The 20,189-nt window shown below is 35.6% G+C and overlaps 1 protein-coding gene across 1 annotated transcript in view; it reads left to right on the forward strand.

Moving 5' to 3' along the window:
- The first annotated feature begins 2,011 nt into the window (after nt 1–2,011).
- LOC123233654 (liver carboxylesterase-like) overlaps nt 2,012–20,189 on the forward strand; it is a 58,348-nt gene continuing 40,170 nt past the window's right edge. Inside the window, exons 1-5 of the mRNA XM_044659716.1 lie at nt 2,012–2,209; nt 7,719–7,923; nt 9,406–9,547; nt 12,751–12,884; nt 15,873–16,026. Of these exons, the coding sequence (XP_044515651.1) occupies nt 2,158–2,209; nt 7,719–7,923; nt 9,406–9,547; nt 12,751–12,884; nt 15,873–16,026 (687 nt within the window). The 5' untranslated portion in view covers nt 2,012–2,157. The remainder of the gene's footprint in view (nt 2,210–7,718; nt 7,924–9,405; nt 9,548–12,750; nt 12,885–15,872; nt 16,027–20,189) is intronic.

Here is a 20,189-nt window from a genome sequence, read left to right on the forward strand (position 1 = left end):
TATATATATATATATGCATGTATGTATATTTATTTGTTTGCTTATTTATTTATTTGTTTCCTGAGTCAGATATATATATATCTGACTCAGGAAACAAATAAATAAATAAGCAAACAAATAAATATACATACATGCATATATATATATATATGTATATACATACATATATATATATTTCCTGGATTTATTTCAGTTATTTCGTAATGAGATATTTGATATTTTCCTCTATTTTTCATTCTTTTGACTTTGTTTTGTGGTTTGTCTGTTTCTTTGATAGTTCAAGGAGTCATTAGCTTCCACTTGCCCAGTTTTAATTTTTAAGAAATTATTTTCTTCGGTGAACTTTTTCTTTACCTCTTTTGCATTTGACCAATTCTACATTATAGGAAGTTCTTTTCCTCAGAAATTTTTGTACATTTTTTTCTATGTTGACAGTTCTGACTTGGGAGTTCTCTTCAGTGGATTTTTGTGCCTCTTTCATCAGTTGGCCTGTTCTCTTTTTAAGATATTATTTTCTTCAGTATTTTTTGTTCCTTCTTTACCAAGCTATCTATTCTTTTTTCATGATTTTCCTATACCATTCTGATTTCTTTTCCTAATTTAATTCTGCCATTCTTGTTTGATTTTTAAAAAATCCTTCTTGAACTACTCCAGTAATTCTTTTCTGGTTTGAAATCAATTCATATTTTTCTTAGAAACTTTAGATAACAGTATTGATTTTGTCTTCTTCTTCTTAGTTTTTCTTTTGGACTCCCATTCACAAAAATAACTTTCTATTTTGAGTTTCTTTTGTTGTTGTTGTTTGTTTGCTCATTTTCCAACCTTTTCCTTATTTTTAATTTAAAAATTAAAAAAAAAACTGTAAGAGGTAGGCTCTGCTCCTGTGGTGAAGGTAGCACTGTCCCAAGTTTCAGGCTCTTTATGTAGTTGCCTTCAGAGCTAACTATAGGCACCCATAAATTTATAATTTATTCCATCATAATTTATTATGATCTAAAAGGAGTGGTGTATTTAATACTCTCCTGGAGTGTGCTCACATGTAACTGACCAGTGTCCTCTGGTCCCCTGCAGCTTCAAGCACTGTTATAAGCTTGTGCTTTAACTCATTCTGGGACAGCAACCCAGGAATATGACTTGGAGCCAGCATTCTTGGGCAGTGCAATTGAGTTTTTATTCAGATCCAATAAAGGAACACCTGTAATCTCCTTCTGGCCAGTTGTCCAACCCCTTTTCTAACTGTGGCTGAAAACTCCAGAAGTTACTACTGCTGATTCAATTGCCCCAAGATTTATGCTGGCTTATGAAGGTGGGACTTACCTTGGCATGTTGCTCTGCATTCCCCTTTCATCTTGGTGTGACAGACTTTTTTTGTGTGCAGATGAAGATCCATGTAATCTCTTTATTTAAGAGATCTCTGAAAGACAAGGGCCATTAAAAAAGTTCACAGAAGTATCAACATAATATATTTACAACTTCTTAGAGATTTCTGGGTAAATAATGTTAAGATCCTGCCAACCTTGTAAGCTGTCTTGACCTGAAAAATTGTTTCATTCTGTCCTGATGTTTATAATATAATTTTATAAAGATCAGGTAGGTTCATGTATTTTCTCTTCCATCTTGAATCCTGTTCAGCTTTTTCTTTACAAGTAACAATCTTTGCCTGAATAATTATGATTTTCTGATACCTTAGAAATGCATTTTTAGTGAAAAGGGAAGACAAATGAAAAATTAGGCCATTCCTTAAAAATCACTTGGACAAAAAGTATGGATGTGCCAAGACCTTTACAAGTTCACAGTTTTGCCCAGCAGATACAAAGTTGTGTAACATTCAGATTGATTTCAGGATTAAAGTGGACCTTCTATAACTTTGACCTTGCTTGCTGACGTAGATGTCAAGCTTTTAATATGAGCATTTTAAAATTAGAGCAATAAAAATTGAGAGGTTGAATTATAAAGGGGTGGAACTTTAAGATACAATCTGATACTATCTTTTCAAGAAAAAGGTAAATTCCTTTCTTGATTTTATGAGATTCAATATCCACCCTTTAATCTGTCAGTTCACCAGCTAACCTCTGTACATCATAAAAGAACCAACAACTCTGAAGGATAGTTCAGATCCCTAATCCAGCTATCTGGGAAAGTTCTGCTCCCAACAAGATGTGGCTGCTTTTGCTGGTTCTGTGCTACATACTGGCTTTTACAATTCAGGGTAAGATGTTTTATTCCCCTTAAAAAATAAAACAAAATAAAAATAAAACAAAATAGAGACTAACTGGACTCTTATTAGTATCTTGAGATTAAATCAGACAGATGCTAACTTTATATATTATTATAAATTTAATTTTCTTTCTTTTATTTTCAATCCTTACCTTCTGTCTTGGTATCAATTCTAAGTAAGTATCACTTTCTTGTGGCTTTTCATGTAAAACTGTGTGTGTGTGTGTGTGTGTGTGTGTGTGTGTGTTTGTGTGTGTGCATGTGCGTGTGTATGTGTGTGTGTATGTTAAAGGGGGAAGATGTGGGAGAGAAAGAGAGAAAAGATAGATGGAAAGGTGGAGAGAAAGAAAGATAGGGAAAAGGGAGAAATTAGGATAGAGGGAGAAGGAAAGGGAGAGGGGGAGAGAGACAGAAGCATAGATAAAGAAATAGAGAGGCAGAGAAAGAGAAACAGTGCCTACTTAATATTAACAACCCAGAACTTAAAGTCATCTACTAGCACACAGCCCAAATATCAAACCTCACTACCTTCCTATTCTTTCCTCCTTTCATATACTTGATGAAAATGCAGAAAGGAAATTTTAGGTTTTATGTCATGAACTCCCTAAAAGTAGAATTGATTAGCTCTAGAAAGAGTGGATTCCACACCAGGAGAGTTCTTCAAGTAGTGGCTGTGTGAGTTGTAGAGGGAATTTATTTTAGGGGTAAGAATTGAAACATGTAGATACTAAAACCCTTCAAACACTAAAATTATAGGATTTTAGTATTTCTCAGTGTCTGTCTTCAATCTGGAAATATGAGGAAGAAGAGAGAGAAAAGAAGATATATGAGAGAAAATGATAATGACTTAAGTCCTCCACAAGGTGATCAAATGGGATCCCATTCTCTTTCTTATTCATTAATCCATTCATTCATCTCCATGTATTCATTTAGTCAATCAATAATCATTTTTAAGGGCCTCCTATGAGCCAAGTACTTTACTAGGCACTGGAGATACAAAGACAAAAGTGAAAGTCCTTGAGTAGATAAATGACTTTAGGCATTTATATATATGCATGTGTGATGTGTGAATATAAATATTATATATATGCATACATATATATGGATATATAAAAATGATGCACTATAATCTTGGACAAAAAGTACTATTAACTGGGAGGAAGAGGAAAAGCCTTCATGTAGAAGGTGACACCTGAATTCAGCCTTAAAAGAAAGTAGGGATTTTTAGAGGCAGGGATTAGAAAGGAGTTTATTCAAGTCATGAAGGGAAAAGTCAGGCAAAGGCATAGAGATAGAATATCATATATGAGGAATAGTAAGAAAACCAGTTTGACTTAACTATATAGTGTGTATATTTTAATGTAAAGAAGTTAGTTTGGGGGCAAGCTTTAAATGCCTAACCCAGAATTCATGTTTGACCCTGAAGGTAATGGTGATTGAATTATTATTTCAATACTTTGGTATATAATACATACTAAACATGTACAAGGAATTATATTAGCTTCTAGGAGTGATGATAAGATTAAAAAAAGCATTACTCCATCCTTGGGAAGTTAGAGTCTAGTAGGGGAAATTATTCTATTAAAAGGAAGAGTATAAGAAACACATAAGAAGGGAACTTAATAGCCATCAAGTTTAATGCACAACTAAAAATGAATCTCTGCTTCAATATACCCAACAACTGGTTAGGAATTCAAAGCAAAAAGTAGTCATATTAATCTTAGACAAGTGTCAAAGAATTCATGACTCTGTTTATAAGCAGTGAAATACCCGAGAATCTAGTATATTAATCTAATACTCTTTGCTCCCCATCCTCTACTTCCACATTTATAGAGCATTACCTTGAATCCTCAAAATTCAGATCAAGTGCTTCTGCAGGGTAATGATTCTTTACCTTACTAGCACAGATCTGTTGTGAAAGCAAGTGAGTTATGAAAGCTAAAGTAGTGATTCTTCATTCAGTATCTATTAGATTGGTTTCATATGTTTCTCATTCTCCTAACCAAAGAACCTAATGTTAGTTCTCCATTACTACCTGGAATAGTATCTCAGATAGTTCTTAACATAGTAACAATTTTAATGATTAGTTTAACAAGAAATTAAAAATGTTAATAAAACAACAGTGCAAAATCTTTAGAAACTAAAATCTCCTTAAGATGATTTGTAGAAATAAGCTATCTCTCCTTTCCTCACACTTCTTCTCACTGAGATGGTAAGCATGTTAATAGATTTTAAATGTGTAATCATGTAAAACTTTCTTCCATATTAGTACTTTTATGGGAAAAAACTGGAACCAAAAAAAAGAAGAAAGAAAGTGAAATATAGTATGCTTTGGTTCTGAATTCAGATTCCATTAATTCTTTTTTTCTGGTGGCAGATTAGTCTTTTGGGATTACTTTAGATCATTGCATTGCTGAGAATAGCTGTGATTCACAGTTGTTCATTGTACAGAATTGATGTTACTATGTGTGGTGTTCTCCCAGTTCTATTCACTTCATTCTTCATCAATTTGGATAAGTTCAGTATTTTCTGAAGCCATATTGTTTGTCATTTCTTAATAGTGTAATAGTATTCTATTACAATCATATACCATGGATATCCCCTCACTTTCTGATTCTTTGCCACCACAAAAGTGCTGCTCAATATTTTTGTCCATATAGGTCCTTTTCCTTTTTTTATCTTTTTGGAATATAGACCTAGTAATAGTAGTGCTGGGTCAAATGATATGTATGGTTTTATAGCCCTTTGGGTATAGTTCCAAACTGCTCATCAGAAAGGTTCAATCAGTACAAAACTCTCCCAACAGTGCATTCATTGCTATAAAGTTGAGCTTGGTTAGACATTGAAGAAACCAAAGATCATCCACTTCATTCCAGTACATCATCACTCTCTTGGCTTTTGTCTTGCTGCTGGACTTCAATGACTCTGAAAGAGAAATAATGAGGCTTTATATAGCTCTGCTTCACTTAAATCTAATTTAGGCAGGAATCAGAATGCACCACCATGCCATTTTGGTCCAATTCTAATACAAAGGACGTCGGTCAATCAAAAAGCATCTGTATTGCTCGAGATCTTGCTCTGTCATCTTGCTAATCACTACAAAAAATCCTATTATCTCTAACTTGAGGTCTTTGACTCCCAAGAATTCATTGACCTCATTTGTTAACTATTGCTAGTTTAGCTAATAAGATGAATATGTTTAGATCTTTGTTGCCTCAGTCTATAATTCCATCACTACATACCTCAGGGAGGACATTGATAAGAAGAAAGTAACAAAATATACCACAATATTTATAGTAGCACTTTTTGCAGTAGTAAGAAATCGTAAGCAAAGTGGATTTTAATTCCTTGGCTAAAGGTTAATATGGTTCATGAATATTATGAAAAATTGTGCTGTAAGAAATAATAAATATGGCTTTCAGTTCACTTTAGCCTCAGACACAGCTCCAGGAGCATTAGAAGTGATTTCCACTGGAAGTTCTCTATTCTCAGGCATGGGTCTTTGGGCCTCCTGACTCTAGAGCAAAGCAATAGGCATAGGGGAAGGGTGAAGAACTTACCCAAACATGACTCCACCAAGCCCATTAATCTGACAACCTTTCTGGACTATAAGTCAGGAATGATCTCTATCAGTTGAGAGATGGATAGTCCTGGTTCAAAATGAAACAAGAAAAAAGTGATTGAAGCTGCTGCCATTGTGGAACTGACCCTCATGGGCTATGTGTAACATCCTCCCTCCCTCCCTAGGTCTCTGGACCTTCAAAGCTACCTTCACTGAGTACCTCAGTGATGAATGTAAGTGGCAATTCTATAAAAATTGGCATAAACCCAAGGAGTGACAAGACAGTAGCAGTTAGAGAAAGACTTCAATAGCATAAAGAAATACTTCCAGAAGATCTAAGCCATTGTCCACATCCAGATGTGCCTACTCCCTCTGAAGGATAAGATGTCTCACCTGATATAGATGCAGGAGAGTGGTAGTAGCATATTTAAGAAACTGAATTGGGCCAATGAAAAGCTGAAACAATAGCTGTCTTTGAACACTGTGTTTGGGTAGTATAAGATGATTGATGTCTTTGGAGTGACCAAATGCAAGGGTTACAAAGACATCACTAGCCGTTGGCACATACCCCAACAAACCCACTGAAACCTTTGATAAAGTGACCTTTATTGGAGCTTGGAACTCTGACTATATGGTCTTCATTACGGCTCAGGATAGTCAGAAGGGCTACTAACTACATCCCACTGAGGTCAAGAAACAGATCTACAACGTTGACAAGGGGTACCAGATCAAGGAGGGGAAACTGATAAAATAAAAATTTCATCCATTGATTACAACCTGTCTGATGACATTAACCTTAGGGGAGGCTTTGTCTGTTATGGTTAAATAACAATGACTTTGTAATGCTCAGAAGCTATTTCATTGGGACTAAGAGGCACGTACTCATTCAGTGAAAGTCTCTGCTACTTAAGACTAAATAACATGCCCCGGAGAAGATAAATTTAAAGTTTATTGGCACCAACTCCAGATCTGGCCATGGCTGGTTCCAGACCACAGAGGAGAAGGAAGCTTTCTTAGGACCCACTGAAAAAGGAAAGTATTGGTAAAGAAGAAACTGGCTAACATTTCCAGTCCAATTTGTTGCTAGTGGATTCTCACTAAGTTGAAACTATTTTTAAAGTTTAAAAATTATGAATATGATGAACATAGAGAAACATTGGAAGATTTGCACAATTTGATGTAGAGTAAGACACAAGAAAACAATATCATAAAGATTAAAACAATGCAAATGGAAAGAGCAAATAAAAAATCAATCATTAATGTTAGAAAATTATAACTTTGAAGTAGAGATATGAGAATATACCCTTACTTTGGAAAGGTGGAAGGTGCATTAGTGTGATACCATTCATGAATTTTCAGAATTTTTTGGGTTATCTTTATTGGTTTTGTTGATTTTTCCCTTTTTTCTATGTTTTACTTAAAATACTTCTTATATGAGATGAGTGGGATGGAATAAACAAGGAAGGATACTGGGAGAAATATTGGTGATGTCTAAACAAAAGATACCCATAAAAATTTTGTTTTAAAAAAGGAAGACATTTAGTTCTGTGTGACTGAGTAAATCACTTCTGTCTTTTTCACTATCTATAAAATTGTGATAATACTACTATTTACTTGTCTTATAAGTAAATATTTTTGTAAACAATAAAGTCCTATAAAATGTGATTTATTATTATTGTAATGATATCTACAGAAGGGATCTGTCCATTATCCATTGTTTCATTTAATATTCAAAACAATCCTTTAGGCATCTATTATACTCCTCCCTTATGGGGGAGAAAGTAGGAAGTCCAGAGAATTTTAATTATTTTTTCCACACTCACTCAGCTAGCCCTGAAGAGTTAAATATACACTCCTAGGAATTCTGATACCTGATTCAATGCTGCTTCTATTCCACCATGACATGTAATCATACTTTTCCTCTCTGATCATTGCACAGGGTCACAGTCCTCAGCACCTGTAGTGGATACCAAATATGGAAAAATCCAAGGCAAACAAGTGATACTTCAACAATTTGGCAAAACTGTCAATGTTTTCCTAGGAGTCCCCTTTGCCAAAGCTCCTCTTGGACCTCTCAGGTTTGCTCCACCTCAGCCCCCTGAAACCTGGGACTATGTGAAGAATACTACTACATACCCACCCATGTAAGTCATTAATCTTTATGTTCTTCTGGAGAGGAGAGGACTTAAAGTAGAGGAAATTGTTATCACCTAAATAGAAGAATTATCTTTTTTGATTTTTGAAATTCCAGAAACTCAAAATTATTCTATAATTCCTTCCTTTGCACATCTCCTCCTCCCCCTTAAAAACATGTTCCTAACTCAGTCAAAATTAAACTTTCTCAGGTTGGAGGGGAACATTTCAGGTTCAAAAGTGGGATGGCCCTGAGCTATACATTGGTCACTTTCTTTGGAAACTTTAGCCATACTGAACAAATAAAAGAACTATTGTTGTTTATTTGCTCAATTATAATCAAACAAATTCCTGGGAACACATTGCCTGGTAAGATGGCAATTTTACTTTGCCTCCATGAACCACCCCTGGTTGTAAAGAAGTCTCCATTGATGTCTATAGTCTTGGTGACAAAAATAGTTGTTATGGGAGAAAGAGCCTTGAATAAGAATCATGATTTCAACTAAGACACTCCTTTTTCATAACTCTGACCTTGGGTTTAACTTATCTTTTATGTTTTCCTCCCATATTAAGGGGAGACAAGGCTGACTATTCTATCTACCCTAAAAGGAGACATTCCAGAGGAAGAGCTGGGAAGATACCTATTGCAGTTAGGAGTAGCTCTAGGGTCCCTTTTTACATTTGGCAAACCCTGGAGCACCTTCAAAGTTTCATAAATGAGAATAATTTCTATATATCCTCTCTCTTACTATAATTCTCCCCTTCTTTATTCCATTCTATTGTTCTTAAAAACAAGTATTTTATCTATAGAAGTCAGAATTATATACAGCAACAGAATATTGTTTGAAGAATGACTTTTCTATGTTCTTCAAAGAAAAAACTGATAATCAGAAACAAGCAAGACATAGTTTTACATCTATATCTATATATCTAGCTATATCTTTTTGTCAGATGATGTCTTTTCTAGTGGGAAGGATGAAAGGAGGGAGTTACTTGGGAATTTTAATGTAACAATAAAACAAATATAAATAAATTTAAAATAAAAAAGAATCAAAACAAGGCCTAAAGATATCTAATTCCACCCCCATTTTCTGGAGAAGAAAATTGAGGCCCAAAGGGAGAAAAGGAAATGTTCAAACTGAAGGCAAGTAGGATATCTTATAAACTTGGAGAAAATAAAAAAAAAACATTCAAAGGCATTGGTCAGTTCTCCCATAGAAGGTAGGGGAAAGGATATGGAGAATGAGAACCAGAAGAGGGGGTATAGTAGTCGAAAAATATGACTTTGAATCTTAACTGTGTTATTATTTGTATGGCTTTGGGCAATTCCTTTTCCCTTTCTGGGCCTCAGTTTCCTCATATGTAAAATGATTGTGTTTGACCAGGTGGTCTCTAAGAATTCTACCAGTTCAAAAACCTCTGAGCAATGATCCTGTGATGCTTCCTTTGAGATGCTGCTAGAAAGCAATGATTCCTCATGTTTCCTTGTACAGGTGTGCCCAGAAACCAATTGAAAGGGAGATCTCTAAAACCGTCACCAATCATAGTGAAATCATTTCCTTGAAAAATTCTGAAGACTGTTTGTACCTGAACATTTATACCTCAGCTGACCTGGCAACAAAGACTAAGTTACCTGTAAGGAGTTTATGGTTTGAAGTGCCTAACTTTGGAGTGGGTTGTGGTTCTTTCTTGTATCTATAGCAGATGAAAAAAAAGAAGAAATCATTTCTACCTCCCTTAATGCTCCTTCCCCTTTATCAACCTCTCACTTCTTTTAGGCCCCTTTCCTCCTACTTCTTTATTGAATAAGACACAAACACACACAAACACATATGCATATGTATATGTATATATGTATTTTCAAGCATTTACTGTCCCTTCCCACTGTAAAAACTTCCTCATGCACCTCTTTTCTTTCTCACTTTCTCCTCCTATTCTTTTTTTAACTCCTCTTTTTTTTAGATCATCCCAATATAAATGATTCACACGCCTGAGCTCTGTCTATGTAAATTTCTACCAAGTGTCCTAATGATAAAGTTCTTAGGAGCTGAATGTATCATCTTCCCATATAGAAATGTAAATAACTTAAAATTATTATTTCCCTTACAATTTCTTTTTCAGGTCTATCTTTTCATGCTTCTCCTGATTCTTGTGTTTGAGTGTCAGATTTATTATTCAGCTCTACTCTTTTCATCAGGAAAGTCACCTATTAATTAAATATTCATTTTTCATTCAGAAAGACTAGACTCAGTTTCCTGAGTAGGTTATTCTTTTTTGCAATTCCAGTTCCTTTGCCTTCTGGAGCATCATTCTAAGTCCTACATCTCTTTCTCATTGTAGTTATTGAATCTTGTGTGATTCTAATGGTGGCACCATGGTATTTGAATAACTTCTTTCTGTCAGCTATTATGATTTTCTATTTTGATCTAGGAGCTCTAGAATTCAGTTATAATATTCCTGAACATTTTCATTTGGGGATCTCTTTCAGGAGTGATCGGTGGGTAATGAGTAATAAAGTTGCCAAAATGTGCTTAGTCCTGCACCTAGTAGCAACATAGGAGTGCCCTACAATCTCTTTCTAACTTGTTACCCAATCTTTTAACCATCTCTGGGTGGTAAGAGATCCCCAAGCTTCTGTTGTCATCATAGATACAACCTCAAATCCCATGCATGGTGTCATCAATGTGCTATAATCCACACAAGCTCATACCACCAGTATCACAGATTTTTCCTTCTGACCACCTAAGTTATATTGCCTTATATAAAGGAAAAATGCCTAAACCTAACTTTTTATTGGCTCTATCGCTAGAATTCAAATTGACAGATTATTGTAAAGTTGTTTGGAGGGGAATATTGGAAGAGTTTACCTGGAATTCACCATCTACTCTGCCATTTTGATTGATTTGTGTAATTCCTCAGAACTTTATCATTATCAGGGCAATTAGAAGGAATCTATATATAAAGAAGGCATCGTGATAAATAAAGGTCTGGGTACCTGTAGATTTTCAGTGCTAACAAGGTAGGGAGACCTGAGTAAGAGTTCTGGTCATTGTCCTCCTTATCTATGTTCTTTTCCTTACTTAAGTACCTCCATTTCTTGTGACCAGACTGTAATCACTCCTTGCTACTCTGTAACTACAACCTGGAACTGGGTAATAGGTGAAGGAGCTACCTAATTCTGCCTAATCCTACACACATGGCTAGCCTAGGGATACTCTGTAATATCTTTATGACCAGGTATTTTGTTCCCTTACTGCCCTTACTGCTACTAATGTTGCTTCTACTGCAACCAGTGCTGCCACCACATCCAGGCCACACAACTCAAACTACACTCCAGTATCTGTAGGCAGATTTCCATTTAAGTCTTCCTAAGCTATCCTGTATCTCTTAAGATGAGATACTGTGACTTTTTTTAGTTATTCCACTCAGAATACGATTTGAAACATTTTAAAAAGTCGATTAAATGATTGGTTTAGGAAAGCTCTGCAGAAATGCACAATTACTTCTGCTATCTTAGTTCAGCCCCTTGAGTCTTCTTTCTTTAACTTAAACACTTTTCCTTCAATGAATCTGGATAGGACAGCTTTGAATGCTTTCATTATCTTGGTTATTTTCTCCTAGTGCAGGATATTTTCCCTTCCTCTCTCCCCAGTGATCTATGGATAGGTTTTCAGGAAGTCTATGAACCTTACTTGGGGAAAATACATATTTATTTCAATATCATTGGCTATGGAGGTAATTTCGTATATTTTAGGCATTTGAAACATCATTCTGAGAAAGGGCCTATGGGTTTCACCACACTGCCAGTGGACTGACTCCATGATACACAAAAAGAATAATAGGTGTAAGTGTGTAAACATGATTTTTCAGGGATGGGAAGACCTCAGAAGTTATCCAATGCAACTCATACTTACACAGGCATCCCCTCTATAACATACTAGATAGGTAGTTAATCATCTTTTGTTTGAAGACCCCCAATGGTCAGGCATGTGTGTGTGGAGCAGGACTGGGGAGGATCAATTATCTATCAAGGCACTCTACTTTGAGAATTCTAATTCTGATTAGGAAGTTTTTTTCACTTAAAGTTTGCTTTTCTGCAATTTCCATCACTATTCCTATTTTTAGCTCAATGTGCTAAACAGAATAAGTTCAAAGTTTCCTTTGTATGACAACTCTTCAAATACTTGCAGACAAGCTATCAAGTTTCCCCAAAGTCTCCCTTTCTCCTGACTTAAACATACCTATTTTATTCAATTGACTTTAATGTGGAAATTTAGGAGTAATTCCTTTTTTCTCTGTAATCAACAATAAGTTTTTTATCAGTCAGATAAAGCATTGAGATCTGCATTATCTGTTTTTGTTCCTTATGTGACAATCTCTAGGAATGGAGTGATCATAGAGGTATTTAACCCAAAGAATAGAAGCTCAGAGCGAATACAATAACTCCCTTTAGCTACCTGATCCATCCTGCCTTCCTTCCTCACCATGTGTGGGATTTTGTCAGAGAAAATACAGATTCATAAAATCAGAACTAGAAAGTTCTTTAAAGATCAAATAGTTCAAACTCTTCATTTTAGAAAGGTAGACAAATTGAGATTTAGAAATTAGAAGTGACTTTCCTCAATTCACATAGAAAGTTAGTGTTAGAGCCCAAATTAGAACTCAGGTCATCTGGTTTCTACTGCAGTTCCCTTTTCACTGCATTCTATCATTTTCCTAGAGATCTCTATAAGAGGTAGATTCAATTATTTGGCTTGAATAATTAAAACATGTATTTTCTAAGATTCCTTTTAATTCAGGGATACTGTAACCAATGCAATTCTTTCTTCATTCCCCAGGTGATGGTATGGATCCATGGAGGGGCTTTTTTGGAGGGTAGTGCTTCAAGTCGTGATGGGACATACCTCTCAGCTCTGGAGAATGTTGTTGTGGTGACCATTCAGTATCGTCTGGGAATCTTTGGATTCTATAGGTAAGACAAAAAAACTGGGAACTTAGTTAATACAGAGTTTCCCTTGGTGCTTCTACCTCTGAAGTTGTGATTTTTTGGAAACCTCTCTTAAGAGGTCTTAAAAGTATGAATTTATTTATCTGTCCCTTACATACAACATTTCTCCTTCCTTTACTTTCTTTGGGCATATATGTGGTCACAATGGACTTTTTCCATAATGTAGTCCCTTTGGATTCAAGGATTGTGGCAAGTATGGTGCCTGTGAGCAAAGAATAAATATAGCCAATATTCTTGTAAATGTACCATTTATCATTTGTATCTAGGAGATATAAATTCATCTCAATCCAGTTCAGTAAGCATTGATTGGATACCTGTTATGTATTGTCTCATTTAGTTAGTATTTATTGAGTATCTTCTATGTACAAACTATTCATTGAAGCATTTATGAGGTGTATAATATGTGCTCAATGGAGGAGTTAGAGGTATAATAGAAGGATATATATTAAGCTCATCTTTCTTGTAAAGAACTTACAGTATAATGGAAGAAGGCTAAATGCACAAATAAAGGATAAAAAAGAGGAGAAAAGTGCAAAAGGGGAATACAGATAACAATGCTTTAACAAAATGGAGAAAGAAGAGGTCATTTTCACCTGAGAGGAAAGGCTACCTTCTAAATAACCCACTCTAGATCCACCTACTCCTTCTACTATGCTCTCTGAAATATCTGCTTCATTGTTAACAAATTTGATTTTCCTTTCTCATTTGACTTTTGGCTTTCACTGAGATCTGTTTCCCTCCTGATGCTGCAGCATAGTCCAGCACCCTTTCTAGTAGCAGTAGAACCTCCACTCATTCCCTGAATCACTGATCAGGTTGGAGGATTTGTAGTATGCCTTGTTCTGCATCACCATTTTTCTTCCTCTACCATCATCACTTAGGAATCTCTCCTTTGAGAGTCAATCCAAATGTGTCATACATTCAAGATTCTGTTACTGTTATCAATTTAATCTCAGAATTCTTCCCTTCAATGAGTTCAGTGTCTCACAAACAGACTTTCTCTCCTCCCCAACACTTGATCTCTTATTAGGAGACTTCAACATATAGACTGATATTTCCTTAAATGTCTTAATCTCTCAGGGTACTCCCAATTACCTACACCTCTAATCTTCCTCATCTACATAGATATAGATGAACCAAGATATTCATTCTCTTTAATCATCACCTACAAGTGTTCCATTTCCATATTCTTTAGCTTTATAAATTCTTCTACTGATCAAAATCTTTTAGCTCCTCAACTTTCCTCTGTCATATGTACATAACCCTGTTCTTCATCCTCACCCACACAAATTCTGGTTTTTAAAGAGTACTTTTTAATGAATTTTTGTTTATTTTTTTGCCATTTGGCCTATTGTTTTTTGAGGCATTATTCTCTTTTGTATTTTTATGCCTCCTTTTCCAATCAGTCAACTAGATTATATTTTTTAAAAATTTTCTTGCATTATTCTCATCACCCACTCCCACCTCTGCCATTTTCTCTTTAAAGATATTATTTGATTTTTAAAAGCCTTTTGAACTCTTCCAGGAATTCTTTTTTCCCATGAGACCAGTTTAATTTTTTCTTTGAGACTTTGTATGCATGAGTTTTGTCTTCTGAGTTTGTACTCTGATCTTTCTGTTCACCAAAATAACTTTTTATGCTACATTTCTTTTTTGGTTGTTTCTTTGCTCATTTCCCAGTCTTTTTCTTGAATTTTAACTTAAAATAAAACACCACTACTTCCCATTAGCCCATGAAACTTTTCTATAATACACTTATAATGAAGAGGAAGAATTAATTTTCCTCATACATAACATTATATTTTCCAACAATGTATCTTTGTATAAGATGTTCCTTAAATCTAAAATGTACTATCTCTATATTTCCATCTGTTAGCCCTCTAGTTTTCTTCAAAGCTCAGTTCAAGCATACCTGTGATATGAAACCTTTTCTATGTCCTTAGGTGCTATTGCCTCCTCACTCCTCTAAAATCATCTTTTGTATATTATATTTTATTAATATATTAATTCTTTGTGTACATACTCTACATAACAAAATATATTATCTTTGAGGATAAATATTATTTGAATCTTATCCTAGTATTCCCAGTGCTTAATATATAGTAACTACCTTAAAATGCTTATTAATTGTCTGGATATCAAATCACTGCTCAATATTGCATTGTATCTCTTGGGTGCTATCTACACTCATTTTTCTGGGAATAAATGTGTCTCTGCTAGACTTATCCACTCTTTTTGTTGTTATTGAGCTCTCTTCTGATACTATATGCCAGGCTTTACCTTTTAAGTGTCATCTGTTGGACTCTCTGGTCTTATCTACTGTCATGCAATGACAAATAGGGGCAGACAAAATTGGACATGACTGAAAACCAACTGAACAACAATAAAAGTTGATAAACATGTAGGAATCTTAGTATTATTCCATATTTCTCATAACAGCTCTTCCTAAAGCAATTGCTAGGATTTTACATGTTATAATGTTTGAACCTAAGTATAGCAAAAATCAGAGGAGACAAATGTTGTTCTCTCCATTTAAAAATTAGGAAACAGGCTGAAAAAGATGAGGACACAAACTTTCTACCACTGTTGACATCTGAATCTGGGTATCGCTTCACTAAGAGCTAATCTTTCCATTACATCATGCTTCCTCCCATTTCCTTTCTTGTTACTATTATACCAATAGTTACTTCTTTTCTTTTTTTCTAAACCCTTAACTTCCATCTTAGAATCAATACTAAATATTAGTTCTAAGGCAGAAGAGTAGTGAGGGCTAGACAATTGGGGTTAAGTGACTCGCTAAGTGCCACACAGCTAAGAAGTATCTGAGATAAGATTTTAATACAAGACCTTCCATCTCAAAGTCGGGTACTCTATCTCCTGAGCCACCTAGCTGCCCCAGTCACTTCTTTTGTAACTATCCATATTATTGCTCATTTCTTTTCTCCCTTACAGTACAGGAGACGAATATGCCAGAGGGAATTGGGGTTACTTAGACCAAGTGGCTGCGCTCCGCTGGATCCAGAAGAACATTGGTAATTTTGGAGGAGACCCGAGCTCAGTAACCATCTTTGGTACATCATCAGGAGGTATCTGTGTCTCAGCACTGGTGAGTATTCAGTTTGCCAAACTTGGGTTCTGGAAACTTCCAACAATTCAGTGTGAGCTCCAATTATGTAGGTTTTTATTAGTGTTATGACCACCTGAAGGTCAAGGTCTTAATATTAGGTAATGAGAGAAGCACAGTTGCACAGCTAAGAAATGGGAGCAGATATTTGGTTCCCACACCAGCTTGCAAAGCTTCCTTGAAGAGGTTAGAATTCTCAAGTTTGACCACTTACTCTAGTAACAGCTTCTAACTTTGTTAGAAGTAATTAGGAAGTAAGAGCTGACTTCCTGAAACTTCAGCAATGTCTATGACAGGGGTTGGCAACGTATGGCTCTCGAGCCATATCTGGCTCTTTTGAGGGCCAGATATGGCTCTTTCTGCAGGAGCCATAAAGCCAATTTTTTTTCAGGCACTGTTATATGGCTCTCATGGCCAAAAAGGTTGCCAACCCCTGGTCTATGAGGTTAGCATTAGCCTGATCTGGAATTGATCAACCTAGCTGTTACCACAATCTGACTACATTTATCAAAGGATGTTGTTTTCAAAAGTAAGTTTTTTAACTCTTGAATAATTACTAAAAGCTTGGAGATTAACTGGGCTTATTTGGGTAATTAGACAGTAAGGTAAACTGGGAGTAGGAGAGAGGGAATTAGGTAACCCTGATTAATTTTGCCTACAGTGTAATCAATTATCATATTATTTAAATATAAAGATGTCTTAGGTTCAGAGTTCAATGGGACTTTGAGAGTCTCCCATAGACTCTGAAACTTAATATGGAATCTCTTAGATACTGAGCCCAGGGCTATGAAGTCTCCCTGGGTCAGAAGTTGAAGTAAATTTTGTTGTTTTGATAAATGATCTTGAATAAATAAAGCTCAGTGGCCTTATCAATACAAAAGGTGATTGATATGGCTAGCAATATAGGTTAACCCTGCCTGCCTATACCAAAATCTCCCTCCTAACAGGGGCCCAGACAGCAGACATCTCCCTGCCTCCCGGCCCAAGAAGAAGTTGGCTTGAGGGGTCTCTGCACTTCAATTTATGCACCTTCCCTAACTGTCAGATTGGTACATACCCAGGGCTGCTTTGTCAGGTTCTGATTTCTAAAGTGGCAAACTGCTTTTTATATCTATAGAAAATGGCTGACTATTTCTGTACACTACATTAGTAATGATTTTAACTGGTTTGGTTATTCTACAGGTCCTTTTGTGATTCTAGGGAGTGAGTTTCTTTCCTAATAAAGTAATAAATTAGATAGCTATAGAATGTAGAGTTGGCCATGGCCCAAGACTAACTCTAGAAGACTAATGGTAAAAGTCTATGGGAAAGAATTGATTCAGTTTTGTAATGTGTTGTTCCTTTCATAATAATAACAGTCATGATTCACATTCATAGAATACTTAAAAATAACTTTCCGCCTAGTTACTCTATTAATTAGGTAAAACTTCCATTATTGTTCATATTTTTATAAACTAGGAAAATGAGTCTCTGTATGATGAAAGAGACTTGTTTAAAATCACACTACTATGAAGTATCTGAGCTGGGACTCATGCTCTTATTTTTGTATTCCAAACCTAATTCCCATTCCACTCCTAGTATCTCTTTGTTGTTCAGTCATTTTCAGTCATGTCCAACTCTTCATGACGTCATTTGGGGTTTTCTTGGCAAAGATACTGGAGTGGTTTCTCACTTCCTTTTCTAGCTCATTTTACAAATGAGGAAACAAAAACAAACAGGGTTAAGTGATTTGCCCAGGGTCACACAGCTAGTAAGTGCCTGAGACCAGATTTATTCTCTGAAAGATAAGTCTTCCTGATTCTAATACCAGCTTTCTGTCCACTGTGCCAACTAGACCCTTCATAGTAATTCCACAAAGTGGCTAAGAGTATTATCACAATAAACACTTTTAGCAAACTTTCACTGAACCATTGTATTTCCCTTCTGAGTAGATGAAAACTCTTGTGATATCTCCTCCCCAACCCCATCCTCCTACTTTTCTCTTGACACAGGGTCAGCTCTGGGCAATCCTGAAAAGAAAGCAAAGTGTGGCTTTGCAAGCCCATCTTTCATCTCTACTCATATCTCTTCATTTCCTCTCCAACTAGTTTACTCCTCTCTTTTGCTTTCTCTAATTTAGCAATAAACATTTATTAAGGGTGTATTGTATAATGAGCATTTGCTTCTGTTATTGGGGAACACACAAAGTTTACCTAAGACAAATTCTCTGTCTTGAAGCAGAGTGGAAAGCCACAAATAATTTACAGTATTAAATCACAGGTACATTAGGCTCTATTGTATTGTAGAGAAACAAGTATATTCATTTAGAATTTCTAAAATTCCAGACTTATACAATATTTTAAAATATTTTATTGATGACTTTTGTTTTTATATCACCATCATTTAAATACTCTTCTCCAGATTGAATCATTTTTGTGAATAAGGAAAGCAGTCAAGCAAAAAACAGCGATTGATATGTTATCTCCTCAATGTCATTCTCTTTAATGAAGCCCATAATTGTTCCTATGATTTCTTTTTTGACCTGCCACTTTTGAAAAATTAAATTATTTAGTTTCCAAATACTTTTATTTTTTTGAGCTATTACTTTTTATTTAATTAAGAATATTTTTCCATGGTTACATGAATCATGTTCTTTCCCTCCTCTCGTCCCACAACCCTCTCATAGCCAATGAGCAATTCCACTGGGTTTTACATTTTTCATTGATCAAGACGTATTTCCATATTATTAATATTTGCACAAAGGTGATTGTTTAGAGTCTACATCCCTCATCATATCCCCATTGCACCATGTGATCATGCAATTTTTCTTCTGTGTTTCTACTCCCACAGTTCTTTCTCTGGATGTGGACAATATTCTTTCTCATATGTCCTTCAGCATTGTTCTGGATCCTTGCCATTGCTGCTAGTAGAGAAATTCACTATGTTGAATTACACCACAATGTATCAGTCTCTGTATGCAATGTTCTCCTGGTTCTTCTCCTTTCACTCTGCATCAATTCCTGGAGGTCTTTCCAGCTCACATGGAATTCCTCCAGTTCGTTATTATTTTTAGCACAATAGTATTCCATCACCAACAGATACCACAATTTCTTCAGCCATTCCCTGAACTATTACTTTTTTTAAAACATTTATTAATATTCATTTTTAACATGGTTACATGATTCATGCTCCAACTTTCCCCTTCACGCCCCGCTCTCCCCCCCACCCATGGCCGATGCACATTACCACTGGTTTGAACATGTGTCATTGATCAAGACCTATTACCAAATTGTTGTTAGTTGCATTGGTGTGGTATTTTCGAGTCTACATCCCCAATCATGTGCACCTCAACCTATGTGTTCAAGCAGTTGTTTTTCTTATATGTTTCCTCTCCTGCAGTCCTTCCTCTGAATGTGGGTAGCTTTCTTTACCATAAATCCCACAGAACTGTCCTGTGTCATTCTTTTGTGTTGGTACAGAAGTCCATTACATTCTATTTTACCATAGTATATCAGTCTCTGTGTATAATGTTCTTCTGGCTCTGCTCCTTTCACTCTGCATCAGTTCCTGGAGGTCTTTCCAGTTAACATGGAATTCCTCCAGTTTATTATTCCTTTGAGCACAATAGTATTCCATCACCAGCATATACCACAGTTTGTTCAGCCATTCCCCAATTGAAGAGCAAACCCTCCTTTTCCAGTTCTTTGTCACCACAAAAAGCACAGCTATAAATATTTTCATCCAAGTCTGTTTATGATCTCTTTTGGGTACAAACTCAATAATGGTATGGCTGGATCAAAGGGCAGGCAGTCTTTTATAGCCCTTTGAGCATAACTCCAAATTGCCAGCCAGAATGGTTGGATCAGTTCAAAACTCCACCAGCAATGCATTAATGTCCCAATTTTGCCACATCCCCTCCAGCATTCATTACTCTTCCCTTCTTTCATTTTAGCCAATCTGCTAGATGTGAGGTGATACCTCAGAGTTGTTTTGATTTGCATTTCTCTAATTATTAGAGATTTAGAACACTTTCTCATGTGCTTATTGATACTTTTGATTTCTTTACCTGAAAATTGCCTATTCATGTCTCTTGCCCATTTATCAATTGGGGAATGGTTTGATTTTTTATACAATTGATTTAACTCCTTGTATATTTGAGTAATTAG

The sequence above is a fragment of the Gracilinanus agilis genome, chromosome 2 (genome assembly GCF_016433145.1).
Source record: "Gracilinanus agilis isolate LMUSP501 chromosome 2, AgileGrace, whole genome shotgun sequence".
In the NCBI taxonomy this organism is placed as follows: Eukaryota; Metazoa; Chordata; class Mammalia; order Didelphimorphia; family Didelphidae; genus Gracilinanus; species Gracilinanus agilis.